Genomic DNA, 20,675 nt, shown 5'->3' with positions numbered 1-20,675 from the left:
AGCAGTCAGTGTAGCTAGCTATGTAGTTGGCATGTCGGTAGATGACTCTTGCCATCCTTGTAGGGAAAATTTGCAAACAAAACTCACTTCTCGCTGTCGTCACACCTAAACCATGCCTATAGCTGACAGCAGTTCCTCATAGGACGCTGTTTGGCCATAAGCAAATAACTTGAGGCCTGGCAAGATGGATTCTTGCATAATCTTGTGATATCTCATGATCCCTCACAATCTCGCAAATCCATCTGCCTCGTAAAGTAATGTCAACACCACACCTCATGAGATTATACGGTCATTTTATTCCCCATTGTCACCACAGGAAATGTCCCACCACTCCTAAAAAAACAAAACAACCAATAAACTAAATGGATGCAATGAAAATTGAAAGGGGCCTCTCAATGTACTGCATGTTGCAAATACACAAAATCTTCAGGAATTGTTCTCGGTGACGTGGATCCAGAAACACAGCAAATTAAAAGTTTTACTGTCACAGTGTACAGGGACAACATTACCTCACATACAGTACAAAGTGACAGTCTCAGATTTAGCGTTGGCATTGGGCTGTGCATACATTTTTTTAAATGAAATTGTTAATGTCTGTCAGTTCCTCTTGTGCTGAAGCTAATGATAATTTGTTACCTTTCAGTGCGTCAGCTCCTGCAGGCTCTTCCCTCCAGACCCCTGAGCAACGGCTACGTTCAACAGAAACGCCTCCTCTCCTCCCCGTCCTCTCCTAAGAAGGAGGTGCTACAGTCCATTAAGAGGTATACAAAACACTAAAGAAAAAGAAACACTACCACAAATATCACACTCACTTACGTTTTTTATCATCTCAGAAGGAAGATGCAACGGGACAAACTAGTTATGGTGGTGACAAAAATTCTGAGAACACAATTTTTTAAATCCTACAAAAGTTTTTTAAACACAGATTTCCTCAAGACAACTCCAAAAGAAGTAATGTTCTTACTTTTATTTATTTGTTTGCAATAATGTGTCCTTTGTTTGTCAGTTTATAGTCTCGTCTTCACATTTCCCAAAACACAGAGCTGAAATCTGACGACTGATTTGACTGATTTTTACTTTTACATGATTTGCAGTAGACGGGCGGCATCACCCAAGGCTTATAGCCAGCCATATGAAAACAATGCTGCTGCTGTTAGCATTGGTAGTCTTTGTGCTAATAAAAAGTAAATGACCAGAGAGTCTTTTGCTGTGTCATCCCAAGATTATTCAACCTTCCACATTCCTTAGCATTTAATCTTTTTTTATGTGTCACCCCTGGTTTCATTTATAAGACCCCTGTCTAACCAGGGAAATTACCAAGGAGTGTAACTTTTTAACAGTGGCCTTCGGGAGTAGAGCTGATGAAGGGTAGAGATAAGTTTCAAATGTCAGAACAAACCAATTTCTCTTAAACACTTTTTCTTCTACTCTTTGTCTCCTCTCTTTTAGGAAGAGTATGTCCACAGAGCGTCTCACCCTGGTGAGGAGAGAGATGGGAGCAGAGAGTCGGAGTCGAACCACCTCCTCCAGCTCCTCTGGAGGCAAAAGGTAACGGCCTTGTCCAGCGTGATTTCTAAATTCCTGAACACCTCCTGATACATGGGATATTTCTCACTACTCTGTTACAAAAACAATCATCAGTCGCAATTTACAAAAAAATCAGATGTAACAAAAAACAATACTGTATCCGATGTTGCCAAAACAAATTACAAACTCCTCATTTTTCCTCTAATAAGCTCAGAGAACATGTTTGTGTATCCTGGGTCAGCAGGGTCGTGGAGGAGTTCAGTGGGCCACTTTAGTTTGTTGTAATGAGCTGTCTTACCTCTCTACTTGCTCTCCTGTCTGTCTGTCTGTCTGTCTGTCTGTCTGTCTGTCTGTCTGTCTGTCTGTCTGTCTGTAGACGGACTCGACTGTCACACAGTCAGTCTGAACACATTGTGTGCCAGTCAGAAAGAAAGTGAAGAGTGAGTGTTTGGTTAGAGCAAGACAAACATAACAGTTATTTTAGATATTTAGATATCCAGATTGTAGATATCAGAGTGCTGAACATTTTTTTAATTTTTAATTTAATTCACGGGCAACCTGTCCAGGGTGTGACCTGTCTCTCTCCCAATGCATGCTGGCATAGGCTCCATCCCCCACGTCCCTGATAAGTAGGTATTGAAAATGGATGGATGAAGTATGAGAGATACTGGTGCTGAGAAAAAACATTTACAATGGAAGATTATCTCTGTGGCCAGATTGTAGTTCGTTTGATATGGAACCAGCCCATAAAGTTCAGATGTTAACTCGACAAATGAACTGCAACAATCTGGTCAAAACAAATAGTAATATAGATGGAGGTTTTAGGCCATCAAATTGTTGCTCTGTTACTTTAACTTAAATAAATGCACAATATTTACTGTCTCTTGATTCAAATGATAGCCAAGCCTACAAAATCTACAGAAAATTGAAAGAAAAGGTAAGATTACACTTTTTAGGCATCATGACAGTAGGTCCAGTATCTTTAAACCTCTCATGGATACAGTGAGCACACAAACACATTATACATACAGTGATACACCTTTCTAGTGACAAAGCCAAAGTAACCTTAATCCCAGCAACTGTTTAAAGTTTCTACAAACTCTGTTAAATATGTCAACATGCCGTATTATTTCAGCATTATTATGTATTATATTATTCCACTTTTTCCCTTTCCTTAATTCTGTCTCTGCTTTATTAGTGTCAAAACCAAGAACTCCATGGTAACCAACTCACTTGTGCACCTTTACAAATGGATTTTTGCACATCCTTACTCTTATCATTGAATAAAAACAGAGAAATGGTGCTGTATGGTAAAAGACAAGAGGAACAACTGCCTCAGCTCCCCAATCTGATCAGCATCTGTATCTGATTTTGATGAAGGCATTTTACATTTACAGCCTCCAGCGTGGGAGCTGCTGGGGCTCTGAGAAGTGATGGTTCAGAGTTTTTTGAAGTTTAAAGCACACTCAGGATGTGTGAGAGGCTTCAATTATTCAGACTGTGTTTTTGAGAAGAGAGAGATGGATTCTGCACCGCGTCATCATCGTTAATGTCGTCTGATGTGTCATCATCATCTGTGGCTGTTACACTTCCACAGTCAGCACTTCCTGTTGGCCTGCAGTAAATCTTGGATGTCACTATGAATTACGTTTTGTAGTTAACATGCTGTGAGCCTGATAGACGGTGAAGTATCCACGTGTCACAGCCAAGTGAACACAACACAAGTGTCATCAGTAATCAAACCCGGAGGAAGTTTATCTTTGGTTATACACACTCGCACACACTTTTTTCATTGATTGTGTGTTGTCTTACGTCTAAATCCACATTTACTCTTCTTCATTTTTCATCCTCTGTTACTGTTTTTCTCTCTCATGAACAGTTAAACCTCCTTCCTCTCTCTTCTTCTTTTCTCTGCTGTTCTTTCTCTAATCAACACTCACACTTCCTTTCATTTCCTTTAGTTTCCTCTACTTAACTTTACTTTCCTATCCTCCCCTTTGCATTCCTCTTCCATCTTTTCTTTTCCTCTCCTCTCCTCTCTCTCCCTTTGCTGTCTTTCTGCTGATGGATCAGATTTCATAGAGTTCTTGGTAAAAGGGGTGTGGTTACCGGGCTGAGGGGATGGGTCTGCACAGTCAGGAAATGCGTTCTGATTGGATGATGGGGCCACCTCAGGCTGAGCTAAAGGTTTGCTGAGTTGAAGAGGAAGTCAGTGTGTTGCTGTGGCTGTTGGACAAGACAGGAACCACTCTGACTGCTCACCACTGTTGACTGTTACTCTAACGGAAACCTTGCAGCCATGAAGAGATCTTCCAGGTAAATAGTTGCTTTACTTTGGACCATCAATGATTAACAGGAGAGAGCAGGGGAGTGTTTACTTATTAAGCTTTTTGGAAGAGAAAGTCGTATGCTCTCAAGGATTTCTAGCACAAAAATGAAGTAAACGTGTGTATTTTGTGAAGGAAAGTGTGTAGCTTTAGTCTTTGGATGACGAGATGGTGACAGCAATTTTCCAGTCAACTGGATGAATTTCAGAAAAAAAATGGTAAAAGTACGTTTTTTGTGTCACACCCAGCTAGTCCCTCATTTGTTGTTTGACTACTATTTAAAAAAAATTATAGGTTGCACAAAGGAAGGCAATGTGGTTTGGTTTGTAAAATGCATTCAGGCTACACCATCTTAAGTTTTTGGTTATTTTCGGTCTATTAAAAGTTCCACTGTTTAGGTCTGGCTGCAGCCTGAGGAAGTTTAGTTGTTCTATGAAACTCTGTTGTCACGCAAACAGTTTGATGCAGTAGGTTTCCCGTCTGCAGGGCTGTGGGTGGCTTTGGGGAGGGGCTGCAGCAAAGTAACGTGAACACAACCGAAACAAGAGCCAGTTGTATTAGTGGACCATGGATCAAATGGCAAGAGGCCGGAGGGATGAAAACAAAAAAAACCAACTGAATAACATAATTTTGAGAGGAATAGTCGTAGTTCAATTGTGTAGTTCAAACAAGGAAGGAAAAAGTGAGTTGTACTGTACTATGTTAAACTTGCTTTTCATTAAGAAAGCTATGATTCGTGATGTTCTTTGGCTCACAAAACTGTGGTGCCTTTTTCTGATGTGTCTCTCTTACCTAAGAGGTCTCTCATTATGTCACTCACATATTGAATTCATTTCTGTGTCTTTTTAACTGTCATTAGTTGCTCTTTTGTCTTCGGTCTTCTAATGACGGTGGAGACAAAGAAGCCTCGCGTCACATTTTTGTCCAGTTATGAAACACACACACACACACATAAAGGAATGAGTGAACGTGAAGTGACAGGGGACTAGTCACACTGAGCTCAGCTGTTCTGTCAGTTCCCCGATTGTTCTGTTAAATCTGATTGATTCTGGCAGCAGACAGGACAGAGCTCCTGCTTTACATTACACATACTGTAGTTTTATTTGCACATGCTGCCTCCGGTGGTGCACATTTGTACCTTGTTTAACATTCCTTTTGATGTTTTTCAAAGGGACTATAATTGATTCATTAATTTCTCAAACCTGTAGAGCATCTTGTAACTGAGAGTCCCCCCCAAAACACTGCAAAGGCTTGAAACACATTACTGTGTAATTGTAACATCAGCCTCCTGTCTGTGGTCACATTGCTGCATTCTGCTCAGCTTTCAAAATCACTGAGAACATTGATTGAAGCTCCTGCTTAACATGTTGACCATGTCGCTGAGTGCAGAGAAGCATTTTGCGCCACTAAAACCAGGTTTTGCCACAATAAACCAGTTTAACATCACTATGAATGCCTTTCTTTTCATATAATATGAAGTACATTTAAAGTTAAGTTAAGGGTAATAACCCTTTAAATCTAAAGGCATTGTGCAAAGTTGAATATTGCCACACATGTCTGCATTAATATAAAAATACAAGGAATAAGGAAGAGATTTCTATCATGTTCACTCTATCCGTCTCTTTTCTTTTGTCTCATGGAACAGAAAGCCGAAGATGATCAGATGTGTTTGTGTCCATTAACCTAACCACTGCAGTACTTCAGCCGTAATTGACTGGGAAATGGACGCACACTTTGCTGCTCCCACAGCTCCCACAGTTCAGGGGGCTACGTCCCATCAGTCAGACCACAGCATCCATTTTCTCCCCCCCTGCATCACTTTGATAACAACATTGATTTACTACACCATCCATCTCATTAGTTTCTCCCAGCTGGATGAAGCACTTTCCCCTTACTCATGAAATACAGTGATGAGGAATCTCTCGTAATCATATCATGCAATTGAAGGCTTTAAGATTATTGTACCTTGTGTAAGTTTTGGACAAAAGTCAGCTGAAGGCTTGATAAATAAAATTGCACACACTAAACTCGAACAAAATCTTTTATTAATGCTAGCTGGTTTGAAATGTTTGACTTGCTAAAAATATAAATGCAATCAATTAAATAATGTTTTCAGTTGTCAATACATAAAAGCTTCATAGACTTCTTACACTGTGGTCCTTAAATCCTCATGTAGTCAAAGTCATATTTCGAAAAGATCTTTGAGAAACTTTATAGCTTTCCACAGGCCATCTCTTTTGGTCAAATCTGACAGCTCTGCAGAACACCTACTTTGTTTCTCAAACCCAAAGCACAGCTGAGCTGCAGGAAGCGTTCCTGTCTGTAGACACATTAATTACTCAGTCTGTTGGTTGAAGCCTGTTCTTTTCACCCTCTATCTCCCATGAGCGAGGCTCAAGCTAAGTCTGTTGAGCCTTTCCAGACCATACTGAGAGAAGTAAAACCATTTTGCCTGGCTGCAAGAGGTTAGAAACTTTTGGGGGAGCTTGAGACTTGAGGGAAATTTAATATGTCTCGGATCTTGATGATGATGCAGGTTTTCTCAGAGGAACCCTGAAGGGTCTTTGCCCGTCATTTGCCTCTCTGGTTCTTGCCAGAACCCATTGTGTTTTCAGAGTGCAGACAAGCTGAAAATGCCGACAATACACTCAGTGCTGCATGTTAACGAGTGCTCTGTTTGTGCATTCTCTCTCTTCCTGGAAACCTGTTGACTGGGACTGCAGACGCATGGGTTTTAGATCCCCAGTTATTTGCCCTGACTTGCTGCCAGTTACCCAGCATGCCCTGCACTAATTACTGGCTCTGAATCAATGTTGTCCTCTCATTGGTTAGAACGGGGCCACGCCTCATCTTCCTGGCAGACCACGCACACACACACACACACACACACACACACACACACACACACACACACACACACAGTTCAAGAGACAAACAGGCCTTTATGTGGTTATTTTAAAGAGCCGACACCCTGACTGGTTGCCTCCAGCTGCCTACAGACACAACAGACACCAGTCAGGTCCTCAGATCAGTCGCCCCCGTTTACTCTGCTGTCTGTCTTTTAATCTTCATCAGATGCTTTGTGTTCAAACACACATACAAGCCCATGTATGTATTTCATGATTAATAATTACTCTTTTCTTTTTAGATATGTCCTTATTGATTTGTAAAACACCTTGTGGCAAACAGACTTTATGAAAGAAAACAACAACTTTCTGATTACATTTCACTTAACGCGACCTGACGGGCTCTGAGAGACACTGAGACGTCTTAGTGCTGTGAGGCTTTTCTCAGGTGGTAACTCCCTGTTAAACAAATGGCAGAAAAAGTAGACACACACGTGGTTCCTCCTGGTATCCTATTGAGTTGCAAGTGCACGAGGATGCACATGCACAATAAAAAAAAAAAAAAAAGGGACCCATTTGTAAAAACAGTGCTCCAAAGCCCAGATACCTATGAAGTTCACAGTTTACTGCCTGAAGTTGCATCTCTCCTCAGTTCATGTCATTTCATCGTGTATAGTACCCATAGGGTTCATTATTTCCTGAATGCAAGCATTTGCTTTTCTTATATTTTTTCACTCATTTATTCATGTCTTTCACTTATTTGTCTGTGTCCTGTCTTGTGGACTTGTTCCTTTTTGTCAGTGTATGAGTTTTTGTTGGTTTCACCTGAGACAAGTCACCTAAGTCACTGCAGTTTTTCTCAGAGTGCTGTGTTTTCTCTCCACCCATCCTTTGTCTGCTTCCATAGACACTCAGGAAAAGTCAAACACATTCTTCCAGACTCTCCTGTTGCTGAGCAGGAAGAGACGAGCTGACAGTTTCCCTTATCTTATCAAGCCTTACTTTTACTGCTGTTGCCATGGTGATATCCACCTGTCAGCTGAGGCAGCATTTCAACATCCTGATTGGTTGACAGCATCCCGACAGGTTAGGTTGTGGTCAGCGTGCACTGAAATGCTCAGCGGGCAGTTCTGATTGGTTGACAGACAGCTGATTCAGGAACAGCTGTGGCTGTTGCTCAGGTGCTGCAAACTGATGAGGCAGCTGCAGGTTTTGATTGACAGGTCGAATTATGGTTTTTGTGGCTGACTCACTGGTTGACACTTTAAATGTTAAAGTAGGTATCCAATTTTTTCATGTAAATACGTTCAGCTTTTCTATTGACATTTGGTAACACTAGTGATTCTCCATCTCACTGCTCTCTCTTTCATCTTTGCTGTGATCCTCCTCTGTCACATTGTTGGGCTGAGCACCACATTCACTGTGTGTTTAACTGATAGTCTCTGTTTACTTTGTGTCTGCTGACTCGATCAGAGACACTTATTCTCTTATCAACCTGTGTACACAGTCACATTGAAGAGTTGGTACTTTATTCACGGTCTCCATTCATCAAAGATAAACAGGGCTATGTCTGTAGCTTTGTATCTCGTCCAATAACGAAGACGTATGCCCAGGGCGGCATTAACTTGCTGTAGGAGCCTTGGCCACTGCCTGTTCATTGTGTATGAATCATGTTGCCTTCAGGTACCATCACATACTGTACAATGCACACAACAGACTAAACATGGCACCAGGAGGAGGAGGAAATACATTAAGGAATATGTACTATGTTGGCACGATATCAACAGCCATAATACCTTATTTTGGGCCTCGAAAATGCTGTAGCTGTTGCACCTGTTTATTTGCCCTACGGTGGATGAGTGAAGTTGAATAATGTAACTGAGTTGAAATTAATCAAATTACCACAAACCAAACTGTAAACCTGGGACCATCTGGGCACCCAGGGTAGTTGCCTGCTTTGCCCAATTGGTAATCCAGCCCTGGAAATCCTTACCAAAAAACAAAATGAGCCTGAACAAATGACCTCTAATTATCCATAGTTGAAAAATCAACTTACTGAAAACATTGAAACGTTACTGGTCATTTCCACAAGTTTGGTGCATGCTGAACATTCCAGTTAATATGTAATAAGTACAACAATATTTCCAAGCATCTAGTCCATCATCTCAAGAGCTGTCTTCCAAGTCGTTATTGCATGATGCAAGGCCTGTGTTTTTGCTGACTCTGCAGCTCTTCCGCAGACATCCCTATTGTCCAGTTAATGTGAAACTGAGGGTTGCAGCCTGTAGAGCAAAGAATAAATAATTCAGAAACTGGAACAATGGTGTGGAACAAAGCCTCAGGAGCTTTAGAAAATAATATTGAGTGTACCTGCTGGTGCAAAACAACTTCTTACACGTATACATCTTTTTTTCCATTATGAACGACAGACCCAGTATCATCTTATGCTACATAACAATCTTTACAGGAGACATTTCATTGATTTTTTGTTTGTTTGTTTGTTTCAGCAAATCCAAAGAATGCACCCTCAATGCAGGTAAGAGCAGTTTCTTACCCCACTGATGCTTTGTATTTGTGTGTGTGTGTCTCAGTGTCTACTTTAAGACTGCATTGGGTATTATGTCTTAACCTCCCATTACTGTCACACTTTAACTCTTGAAGGATTTTTCTTACTGTCATTTTGAACCATTAAATGATTTTTCCAGATTTTTCCAGAAAACGAGCAAATGTCAGAAATTGAAGGAAACATAACGAATGAAGTTCACAGTGACACAGTATACCTTTCTACTGTAGTCAGTAAAGTAAGTTTGAACAGGATTTGAACATCTTCTATACTGTAGAATATTTGGGATTTCAGATTTTAAGAAGCCAGAATTCTCTGGTCGGCTGTTCCAATTTTGTAGTCGCATCAGGAAAACCTACTTTTATTTAATCTCAGAACTCAACACGAAGCCACAGGATTAGATAAAAGAAGATGGAAGTCAGGTCTGTGTTTAAATGAAGACTCATGAACTCTCACAGCCTTTAATTAATGCAGTGCTCTTATTTTCTAAGAAGAGACACTTGTCTCATTCTGTCTCCTCGATTTGTCTCTGCTTCTTGACTTTTGTTTCCCTGTTCCCTTCTCTCCACTTAACCTTCCAACCATATTTTTCTTCCCCCTCTCTCTCTCCCTCCAGAGGACGGCTACGTGAGGATGTTCCTCCGAGGTCGTCCTGTCACCATGCATGTCCCTGATCAGCAGAGGGAGAGCTACAGCCTCGACCACAAGGTGGCGCTACCTGACCGCAAGCTCAAGCTGCAGTGGGTGTATCCTTCAGACTGGGAGAGGGAAACTGAGAAATAGACAAACTGCTTCTTTGATGGATCAGGAGTGAGACTGAGCACAGTGTCAGACTTTGAAAACCCCTAGAATAGATGGACAGATGGATAGAAACCTAAATAATTGCCAGTCTCCATTAATTAAATGCAACTATGTGGCAGTAAATGTAAAATATAAACTGTGGGTTATACAAGCTATAATTTCTCCATCATACATGTATGATCCTTTATATTCTGGGAGATGCAGCTCCGAACCTTGAGCAGTACTCTTGGTTTCTTATTATAAAAATTGTAAAAGCGGCACCAGCATCAGTCCTTGTGAGTCACCTTGGTAAAGAGCATCAGATAAATGCCTAAAATGAGAACATCAAATGTTGTTTCTCACTGGTCTTGTCCAGCTTCACCCGTCTTGTTCCCTAACTTAAGCGTAGGTACGGCTACCGCGGACGTGACTGCCGCTCCAACCTCTACCTGCTGCCCACAGGAGAGATCGTCTACTTCAATGCATCTGTGGTGGTGCTGTACAACACTGAGGAGCAGCAGCAGAGACACTACCTGGGCCACAACGACGATGTCAAATGGTGAGAGAGCAGCAAGCATGTGTTTGATATTTAACATAAGGTCAAAGTAGAGTAACATGTTCCTGTGTACCCTGGATTCTCCCATTTAATCAACATATCTCCTTTGATCAAAGGCTGTGCTGAAAGATTAACTGCACAAGCCCTGTGTGCAGGACACATGTAGAATAATACACAGGACACTGACAGCAGCCAGAGTAGAGTCGACAGCAGGATATGGAAACATTTGTTTAAACAGAGTGATGCAACCTTTCAACAAGACATTGACACTGTTGAAACAAATGCTACATGCAATTATTCTGTATCCATCTACTGAAATTATTTTGTACGCAACACTTTTATTATTCAGTCAAACCAGAAACTCAATTATTTCACACTGGCCGGTTCATCAGAAGCTTCCTCATGAACTCCAAAGCCGAGACGAGGACAGAAGAGACAAACCACTCAGATTCTGTTTCTCTCATCGTTCTTGTTTTTGTGTAACTCAGTTAGTTTCATGCAGCTGACTGTGTTTATCATTGATGGGATTTTTGGTTTACTTAATGAGCGTTAGTTGACATCCTGAATGAGCTCTGTGACTGGAGCCACTGGGATGTAAACAAACTGAATCCCCCCGAGGCATGCTGGGAAAGCTACTCATCTCTACAGGGAAACAATCATGTCCTCCTCTCCCACGGCGTCATATCGAGTTCTCCTCTCTTCTTCTTGCTATTAACTACTGAACTCTTTCTGTCATTTTTTTGAAACACAAGTGATGAAGTCAGAATGATTCACATTGCAATTTATATTGCATTGTGATTTACAGACTTTGGCAGTTTATGTTTTAGAAGGGTCTCATTTAATGGTACTAATTGTCAGCAATGTGTTTCTAAAAACATATTTGACACTTCCTGTCAAATTTTGAAGTATCAGTTCCTTGAACGTCCTTGTTTATGAAAGTCAGAGGCCAAAAAGAAAACCGAAATGGCAGCAAGTGATGGCAAATCCTTGTGACGATATTTAGTGTTTCCACTAAGTGATGCGTTTACTTTCATCATGTTTGAATCTGAATCAGCTTTAATCTGCAGTGGAACACAATTTTACTCCTTTTTCCTTTTAAAAGCCTGAAGCAGTGTATAAAAATTAAAATGAAGTAATAATTTATATATTCTCCTTTCAGCTTGAGCGTGCATCCTGACATGGTTACCATAGCAACGGGGCAAATGGCTGGAAACTCTAAAGATGGAAAGGTACTGTGAAAACCACACTTACATCCTCCTACAGAGTTCCACTGTTTTACTCACTGCTACATATTGACACTGTTTGCTTCAAAGGAGGTATTGAAAAGGCTAAAAAATACCACAATATTTGAATTGTTATGGTTATAAATAGTAAGAAAGCATTGTTTGAATTTAATTGCAGATATTTTTATTGTATATGATGTAAAATTCCTTGTTTTGTTGTGCTTTAGCATAAGGAGTTCAATAATCTTGCATGGAACAAAAAATGTAAAAGAAAGTAAGAAAGTATAAAAACATGTGTTTGATTCTTTAATCAGTTCCTCTTGTTAATCACCGACACACTGTTTCCCTGCATCTCGTGTCTGTCACCTGTTCAGCTGCTGGCTCCTCATGTTCGTGTCTGGGACTCTGTGAGCCTCAGCACTCTCCATGTGATCGGGATGGGAGTGTTCGACAGAGCGGTCACCTGCGTGGCTTTCTCCAAGTCGGTAAGCAGCTTCACATCCTGTAGTGTATTTACTGAGGGGTTGACACTGTGCAAAGCTCAATCAAGTACTGACTGAAGATTTACATAAGAGTTGTAGTTTTCACATACGTGTAACTGTTGCTTTATGAAGATCTAACTCCTGGTTTTTCTCTCAGAACGGCGGCACTTTCCTCTGCGCTGTGGACGATGCCAACGATCACATCCTGTCGGTCTGGAACTGGCAGAAGGAGAAGCAACTGGCTGATGTCAAGGTACCCTGACCCTTCACCTTTGACCTGATCCCATTTCTACAGCTTTATCATTATTGATACTATGTCCTGCTTCTAAACTTTAATTAACAAACCATTTGGATTACCAGCATGGGCAAAAGGGTTGCAATATTACAAATTCTTCCCAGAGCACTAAATGAATCTGTTAGAGAAACATGTTTGCATATTCATGCCTCCTGTCTCTGCAGTGCTCCAATGACTCTGTACTGGCTGCTGTGTTTCATCCCATGGATGCCAACCTGATTGTCACCTGTGGAAAATCTCACATCAACTTCTGGACCATGGAGGGCAACACTCTCAGCAAGAGACAGGGCCTGTTCGAGGTACAGCCATGATAACAACAAGCTCCAAAAATGTATCCCACTACCCTCCTACCTCAGGTTAACCCACGCTGGAGGTACTGCTAGCTAAAACAAATGTAGTATAATACAGCAGCCTTTCAATAAATCCTACTTTCTCTCCCTCTGTCTCTCTCTCTCTCTCTCTCTTTCTCTCTAGAAACACGAGAAGCCCAAGTATGTGTTGTGTGTGGCGTTTGCTGAGAATGGAGACGCCATCACAGGAGACTCCAGTGGAAACATCTACGTCTGGGCCAAAGGTAGAGCCTAAATGAATCACAATGATCCCAACCTTTTGTTCAAGACATTTAGAGATTAAATCTCCAAACAGTGAAAGACTGGCTGCCTAATGAAGTAGGAACATATTAACACAGCAGTGCTGTTCATGTAAGAACATGATTAGATGTTTGAAAAGCAACCTCTAAAGATACAGGAACGAGTTATGGGTCACTACGAATACATAGCCATAAACAATCTTGTGCTACCTACCTAAACACGACCACAAGTAGTTTTATTATTAGATGTAATTCATTCCAGCAGAACTTTGAAAATGTTACCTGGGTTCATCATCAAGCGCTGGTAATGTGCAGTTTTTATTTGTCTTTCCCACTTATTCAAAAACCTGAAAATATAAAAGGATCCATCAGAGACCGGGTGTCCTCTGTTTGTGTTCTGATTGACAGGTGGTAACCGCATCAGCCAGCAGGTGTCGGGGGCCCACGAGGGTGGGATTTTTTCCCTTTGTGTCCTGAAGGACGGCACCATGGTGTCTGGAGGAGGGAAGGACCGCAAGGTGGTGCTGTGGGACCACGACTACAGAAAACAGGCCGAGATGGAGGTGAGAGAAGCAAAGTGTCGAGTGTGTACATCAAAGGCACAATGGTCCTGAGGAGAAGTGCCACACCTGCTCCATTTGATGAGATTTAGTCTTCTGTCTACTCTCAGTGTACTGATGTCTACGAGTATACCACCAGTGGGTTTAAAGTATCATCTTTTTCTTTGAGGATACAACAAAAACAACAGCTGAAAGATTGAGGTGGTGCTAGTAAATAGTTCCCAATGTGATTGTTAATAACAGATTTACAGTTGCAATAACCAAGTGTGAGCTTGAACTTGAATAAAAAACACTGCATTAAATTCTGACCTTTTTGAAATGAATGAGTTATTGCTTGAACCTTGTAGGACAACATCATTACAAAGCAATAATCAGTTGCAAGTGTAGTAGAATACAGTGAGGCCTACAGTTGCAATTATGATCAGTTAATACACAAACAAAATGTTTATTTTTCATCATTTATTTAAAGTCCATTGTACATGTAAATATATCTACAGTTGGTATGTTTAAAAAAAAAAAAAAAAGAAGTTTGTGCCTTTTTAAATGGGGCGTCGTAACACATAATGTCATCATCTTTCTTGACGTTTCCGTTAAGTTTTGTCTGAACGACTTTGTGGGCCTGGTCCTATTGTCTTTGAGCTCTGTCGTGATCTATAAAGTGTGTGAGAGGCTTAAACAGGGACATGTGAGCTTTCTTTCAGTCTGTGCTGTGCGTGTGTCCAGGTGGGTGAGTCGTTTGGTCCAGTTCGGGCTCTGGCTGAAGGTAAACCAGGAGAGCTCTTCGTAGGAACCACCAAGAACGCCATCATCAGAGCCGCCTTCCCTGATACATTAACTCCTATTGTACAGGTACAAACACACACAATGTGCATGTTTTAAGAAGAGCACGCAGAGATCATTTTGTTTATAGTGGAGGGTGCTAACAAACATTTTAACTTGGCGGCCTCAGGTGCATTAGATAAGACATGTAATGTGTTACAGGGTCACACAGATGAGCTGTGGGGTCTGGACGTCCATCCCTCAATGGAGCAGTTCGTCACCTGCTCCCAGGACAGACAGGTTCACCTCTGGGACACAAACTCCCATCAGCCCCTCTGGAGCAAGACCATCGAGGTGACTGGTCTTTAACATCACGTCATAACAAGATTTTAATCGGGACGTAGAGCACTGACCTGACGGCACTAGAGAACAACAAATGATTAAAGAGGATTAAGCAATTCTATCATCAATGATAAGGGTCATAATTTAAATATATTAATGAATCCTCTTCTCCTCCTGTGCTCCAGGATCCAGGGAGGTCTGCAGGTTTCCATCCCAGTGGGACTGTTCTGGCTGTGGGGACCATGACTGGAAGGTCGGCCTCACAGTTACAATACAGCCACTAAACACAACATTCACAACAGGCAAAAGAACTATTATACAAGATGACAATATATATAGAAACGTGTCAATTGAATTGTAGAATGTAATATCAAATTTAAAAACAACAAAAGTAAAAGTATTACCCCATCCTATGTAGCTGTGGCAACTACTCTGATAACAATTATTATTGAATTTATACACTTTTGCAAATACATATGAAGTTAATAAAACATCAGATCAGAAATATTCAACTAACGGAGGCATCAATGGGTGATTTACAGATTTTCAATTTTTTACTGTGGAAACATTTTACATTAGATTAGTGCTGAAACAATTAGTCAATTTATTTGTCAATCAACAGAAAATTAATGGACAACAACAACTGAGTAATCGTTAAAATAATTTATTAAGCAAAAATGACGAACATTTGCTGTTTCCTGCTTTCTCTGTTATATATAGTATAGATATCTTTGGGTTTTGGACTGTTGGCTGGACAAAATAAGCAACTTAAATTCATTATCTTGGATTCTGTGAACTTGTGATGGGATTTTTCCCGGATTTCTGACGTGTGTGTGTGTGTGTGTTGCATGTGTGTTGCAGGTGGTTGGTGCTGGACACTGACACCCGGGATCTTGTTTCTATGCACACAGACGGCAATGAGATCATTTCCAATATCAAGTACTCTCCAGGTAAAACATGTTCACGTCACCAAACCTGATCCATCAGAGACACACACTGGACACAGTGACGCAGCAGCTGGGATACCACGGCTCTGTCATGTTTCAGTACTCTATAATAATAACACTGTTAACTCTGGGCTCCTTGCGCCTTTAGACGGCAACTTCCTGGCCGTTGCTTCCCATGACAACTTTGTTTACATCTATGCCGTGACGGAGAATGGCCGAAAGTACAGCCGTGTGGGGAAATGCACTGTAAGTATGCATTCCTAAAATAACCACCCTCTTTCACATTTCATATCTCAGTTGTCTGAAAGCTTTAAAAATAGTTAAAATGAAAAATATAGCAGCAGTTTTTTGGCCACTTGATGGCCCTTTATGTACAACTTTATTACATAACTAAACTGATGTTGAAAGATGAATAACTTAATTGTTATTAACTTGATTGGCACTTTACTTGAAATACTTAAATAAAAGTTTCCCTACGGAATTACATGAATAAGAAGAAAATCTGACCTTCTTCCAAGTTCACACTTTTAACAAAACTAAAACACACTGAAACATTCATCCTCCCAGGGCCACTCCAGCTTCGTCACCCATCTGGACTGGTCTACAGACAGCCAGTACCTCGTCACCAACTCAGGAGACTACGAGATCCTCTTCTGTAGGTCCTCCTTCTTGTCTCTGTTCTCATGCTCTAGCTTACCCTTTCATTTTATTGTCAATATAAGACTTTCTGTGATGTTTCAAAGTAAGACAAAATGTTACAGTGACATTTGGACACATTGCAGAGCATTATGAAGATTTGTTTGTTTGTTTCTTCAGGGGAGGCATCCAGTGGTAAACATGTGACCAACATGGACACAGTGCGCAACCAGGAGTGGGCCACTTCCACCTGCACTCTGAGCTTCAACGCCTTTGGTAAGTCGATAAAATTCATTCATCTGTGATTTGATCATCTAAAGCCTGTGAGCCCACCTGAGATCAACAAGCTGACTTTTATATACTGTGCATTTTAGGGTGAGTTGACTGATGCTGAGAAAAAAGCAGAAAAAGCCGAAAGCTGCACTAAGCATATTGGCAGCTCTAAATGGCAACAAGAACTGTTTTTACAATCTTTTGTAATGTTTACCAACCTGCAAAAGTCCAGCTTTCTCTGGATGGACCATCCACCCAAAGCTGTTTGGAAAACAGTTTTGTCCTCTCTTTTAAATTTTGACTCGTCAGTTCAGTTGGTTTCCGGACGGACGTTTGATCAAACCACTACACAGCATTTTGCTTTTTTGCTGCAGCATGAAACAGGAAAAACGTGAAATGAATCTTAAATGTTTGACTGTTGTTGTTGACTCACCCTCTATTTCTCTCTGTATCTGTCTCTCTGTCTCTCTCAGGAATCTGGCCAGATGGAGCAGACGGCACAGACATCAACGCCGTGTGCAGGTCACATGACGGATCCCTGCTGGCCTCTGCCGATGACTTTGGCAAAGTGCACTTGTTCTCCTTCCCCTGCTCTCAACCAAGGGTCAGTCGTGTTCACTCTGTTAGCACATCAGCATCAGTGTCTGTGTGTTTGTATCTACACTATCCAGCAGTTCGTCTCTCTGCTGTCGCTGCATAGACCTTTTACACCAGAGCCGAGCAGCCACACTGTTCTTCTCTGCCAACATTGTGATGAAGTGTTAATGAACACTGTGAAACATGATGAAAGCTCAGCAGAAATAACAAAATACTCAACCACAAGATCACATCACCACCAGACCTATAACGCACACAATGTCTACCAGGTGTTTATTTTGTGCTCGCAAACACTTTTAGACTGTCTTTTTTAACAAGTTAAAGTGGAGCTGTAAACTTAATTGTCCGTTCAGACAAGCTGGCTGCCATTAACACAGAAACACAGAATCTGTTAATAGTCACAACCAGGTGGTATTGTTTTGAACCCTTTTGGAATGAAACTCGTTTTACACACAAGTTGTGACTAAAAGCGACTTAGAGTCCATGAAAAACTGGTACTGATGCAGAAATCTACTGTGGTTTTCTTAAAATTAAATTAAAAAAAGTTAAACATTTCCCTAAATGAGAACCCATATACTACAGTGGCTTAACAGCTTACCCTGCTGACCCTCTGCCCTGCCCACATTTACAGGCTCCAAGCCACGAGTATGGTGGCCACAGCAGTCACGTGACCAACGTTGCCTTCCTGCACGACAACAGTCACCTGATGTCCACTGGTGGGAAAGACACCAGCATCCTGCAGTGGGTGGTGGCTTAGACAGATCCACATCTCTAATCTCCACAGGCGAGGACCAGCATCCTCTCTGACCCCTGTCACCTCTTCACTGTTTTATCCTCCTGCCACCAGGGGGCAGTACCTCCTCTGTGCCTACTGGAAAGTAAAATACAACACACACATACACAACTTGACCAACCTACAGATGTACGATCTACGATGATGGGTGTCATTGTAATAAATGGAATATTATTTTGTGTCCTGCTGTTTGTAATAGAATGTAGAGAAAATGACTTGTTGCCATGCAGGAAGTGAATCCTAACTGTTCCCAAAAGTATCAACTACTGCGACACAGTAAACCTGTGATTTTAGCATTAGTACTAACCGTGCCTGAACTGTATTCATCTTGACCCCCTTTAATGGGAAGTCCACCTATTTTAAGGGACAAGTGTGTTTGCAAGTCTTAGCTCCTTAATTACAAATCATGTATACTTTACAGTTTTGTTGACCATTATTGAATGCATGCACACGTAGGGTTAGGGTTATATTTTGAGGTTTAATATTAGGTTATTTTTCCTATCATTCCAAGCAGCTATTGGTTTCCATTAATTTCTATAAAGTTTGAAAATCAGTTATCAGACTCTTGAAACCTGCTTCAGGTGGATGGGTATAGTACAGACATTTCAAAACTGCACTATAATAGCATGACCACCCAACGGGTAGGTACGATTGACAGAAAAGAATGCAGAATCGATGTTCACTGTAATTGATAACTCAACTAAAATATGTAGACTCTCATATCCTACTGAATGCATGGAAACCAATGTGTTCTTATAAATAAATTTTCTTGGTTTGCGAAGTGGTGAGCTGTGATGTATGTAAGTATGTATGATTTGAAATAACCGGGTTAAAACTTGCAAAATCACATGGCCCTCTAAGAATTCATGTAATTTCTGCACCCCAGGTGAGCGTATTAGATTCATGCACTGCTCTTTCCTGAAGCCAGAAATTACAGAGGTATAACTTCAAACTTGTGACAACTTGTGCCGGGACGTAGTAAAACAAAATGGAACCTTGTCAAGGTGTGATATTCTACAGTCAGTGTTCCCGTCTCTTATCTTCTAGCTTTAAGAAAGAGTGATGCGTGTTTGGAAGAACTAACTGACCTGTCCTGGGGTAAAGGAAGATTGTATTAGAATTCCTAAAATTCTTACTATAACCCCATTGCCTTGTTATCTTACACTCTTACATCTCCAAGGCTGATTTCCAAACTCTTAAGCTGCAGATTGTTTGTAAGTATTACAGATTTCTGTTGGAGATTGTAAACGGTACAAAGTGGCTGTCCCGAGCCCCCCCACCCCACCCCCCGGGCAACTGTGTTTCTGATTGTACTACTGTAACTGTGCTAAGAAGGCACTAGATGGCGCTACAATGCAAGATAATGAGCATGACCGAGGCTGCCCTCCTCCTGTAGATGCTGTTAATGTTGCAAAGATCTATAGAGTAAATATATGTATTATGCAGTATATCCGAGTGGCTGTGTTATTTTAATATTTAACTAACAATAATGGATGTTATTATTATTCTTGTGGCACTTTTAGCGACAGAAGGGTAACGTAGGCTGCTGTGCTGTTGAAGTGAGCTTGAGCTGTGCTTTGCCTTCTGTTTTGTTATTAAAGTTTTTACCCAAGCACTACTCAGTGGAGGCTCTTTTTCTTCCTTTACATTAGCAGGAAAAAGGGAAAAAAATCCATCGACCCCTGATCTCAAGAGACGATCATAAAGTTAGGTTTAAAAACGATACATGGGTGATTTTTCATGTATACAATAAACCCCATTGTGCTCAATTCCTAAAACAGCTCAAAATGAAGTATTATTAATAGAACTGGTGTTAAATGAAAAGTAAAAATGGACATGAAATGAGGCAGAGGATGTTTTGGTGACACTTCTATGATTTATTGACAGTCAACATGTGTGTGTGATGGTTAGAGAGGCGTCAGTTTGTGGCCAAAGGTTGCTGGTTCAAATACCCAGGTAACTCAGGGTAATCTGGATGACTGCATCGTAAACAAGAGCTTTTAGTCCGCTCAGTGACCTGCAGCAGGAGGCTGGTGTTGTGAAGATCCCAGGTGTAACGCCTCCTCTCTGTTTCCATAAATAAGCAGCTAAAAAAAACTTTCACCTACATTCAAAAGTCAAACGGGGAGAAATATATGAACAGCCAGAGAGGACGTGGGTAAAAATGTTAGGGTTTTCTTTAAACTCAGTAGTTTGAAACTAACTGTCGAACAGAGGTTGAAATATCGTTTTATACAGAAATGGTATTGTGAGCTCCAAAGCATGTGATCTTGTGTTGAATTTAAACAGGATTTGAGATTGGAAAAGTACCAACGCTATACACGTGTCAGGGTTAGCCACACCAAGATCCCTAAGAACACTAGAAGTCACAAAGGCTTGGTTAGGAATCTTGAATGTAGGAATGCAAGCCTAATGATTCATAGGAAAAAATGCATGCCAAAGTTTTCTTTACACCTTCCATCTATATTCATTTACTTTTATTACAATTGGAAAATCCAAATGTTACGTGTCAATTAGATGTCCTCTTGAAGAATGCTGTGCCTCTGTTTAAGTAGTTTTTGTTGTTCTTAATTTCTTCCA

The 20,675-nt window shown here is 40.9% G+C and overlaps 1 protein-coding gene across 1 annotated transcript in view; it reads left to right on the top strand.

Annotated features, from left to right (window-relative positions):
- Positions 1 to 19,713, top strand: part of eml2 (EMAP like 2) — a 32,812-nt gene extending 13,099 nt beyond the window's left edge. Inside the window, exons 4-23 of the mRNA XM_070905277.1 lie at positions 644 to 761; positions 1,450 to 1,548; positions 9,208 to 9,236; positions 9,880 to 10,009; positions 10,453 to 10,602; positions 11,759 to 11,828; positions 12,197 to 12,307; positions 12,462 to 12,557; positions 12,764 to 12,898; positions 13,074 to 13,173; positions 13,597 to 13,751; positions 14,472 to 14,597; positions 14,730 to 14,861; positions 15,035 to 15,102; positions 15,711 to 15,799; positions 15,945 to 16,042; positions 16,364 to 16,451; positions 16,613 to 16,708; positions 17,179 to 17,309; positions 17,934 to 19,713. Coding sequence (XP_070761378.1) covers positions 644 to 761; positions 1,450 to 1,548; positions 9,208 to 9,236; positions 9,880 to 10,009; positions 10,453 to 10,602; positions 11,759 to 11,828; positions 12,197 to 12,307; positions 12,462 to 12,557; positions 12,764 to 12,898; positions 13,074 to 13,173; positions 13,597 to 13,751; positions 14,472 to 14,597; positions 14,730 to 14,861; positions 15,035 to 15,102; positions 15,711 to 15,799; positions 15,945 to 16,042; positions 16,364 to 16,451; positions 16,613 to 16,708; positions 17,179 to 17,309; positions 17,934 to 18,059 — 2,147 coding nt within the window. The 3' untranslated portion in view covers positions 18,060 to 19,713. The remainder of the gene's footprint in view (positions 1 to 643; positions 762 to 1,449; positions 1,549 to 9,207; positions 9,237 to 9,879; positions 10,010 to 10,452; positions 10,603 to 11,758; positions 11,829 to 12,196; positions 12,308 to 12,461; positions 12,558 to 12,763; positions 12,899 to 13,073; positions 13,174 to 13,596; positions 13,752 to 14,471; positions 14,598 to 14,729; positions 14,862 to 15,034; positions 15,103 to 15,710; positions 15,800 to 15,944; positions 16,043 to 16,363; positions 16,452 to 16,612; positions 16,709 to 17,178; positions 17,310 to 17,933) is intronic.
- The last annotated feature ends 962 nt before the right edge of the window (positions 19,714 to 20,675 follow it).

The sequence above is a fragment of the Enoplosus armatus genome, chromosome 5 (assembly GCF_043641665.1).
Source record: "Enoplosus armatus isolate fEnoArm2 chromosome 5, fEnoArm2.hap1, whole genome shotgun sequence".
NCBI classification, from domain to species: Eukaryota; Metazoa; Chordata; class Actinopteri; order Centrarchiformes; family Enoplosidae; genus Enoplosus; species Enoplosus armatus.
This window is presented reverse-complemented; position numbering and strand designations above follow the sequence as displayed.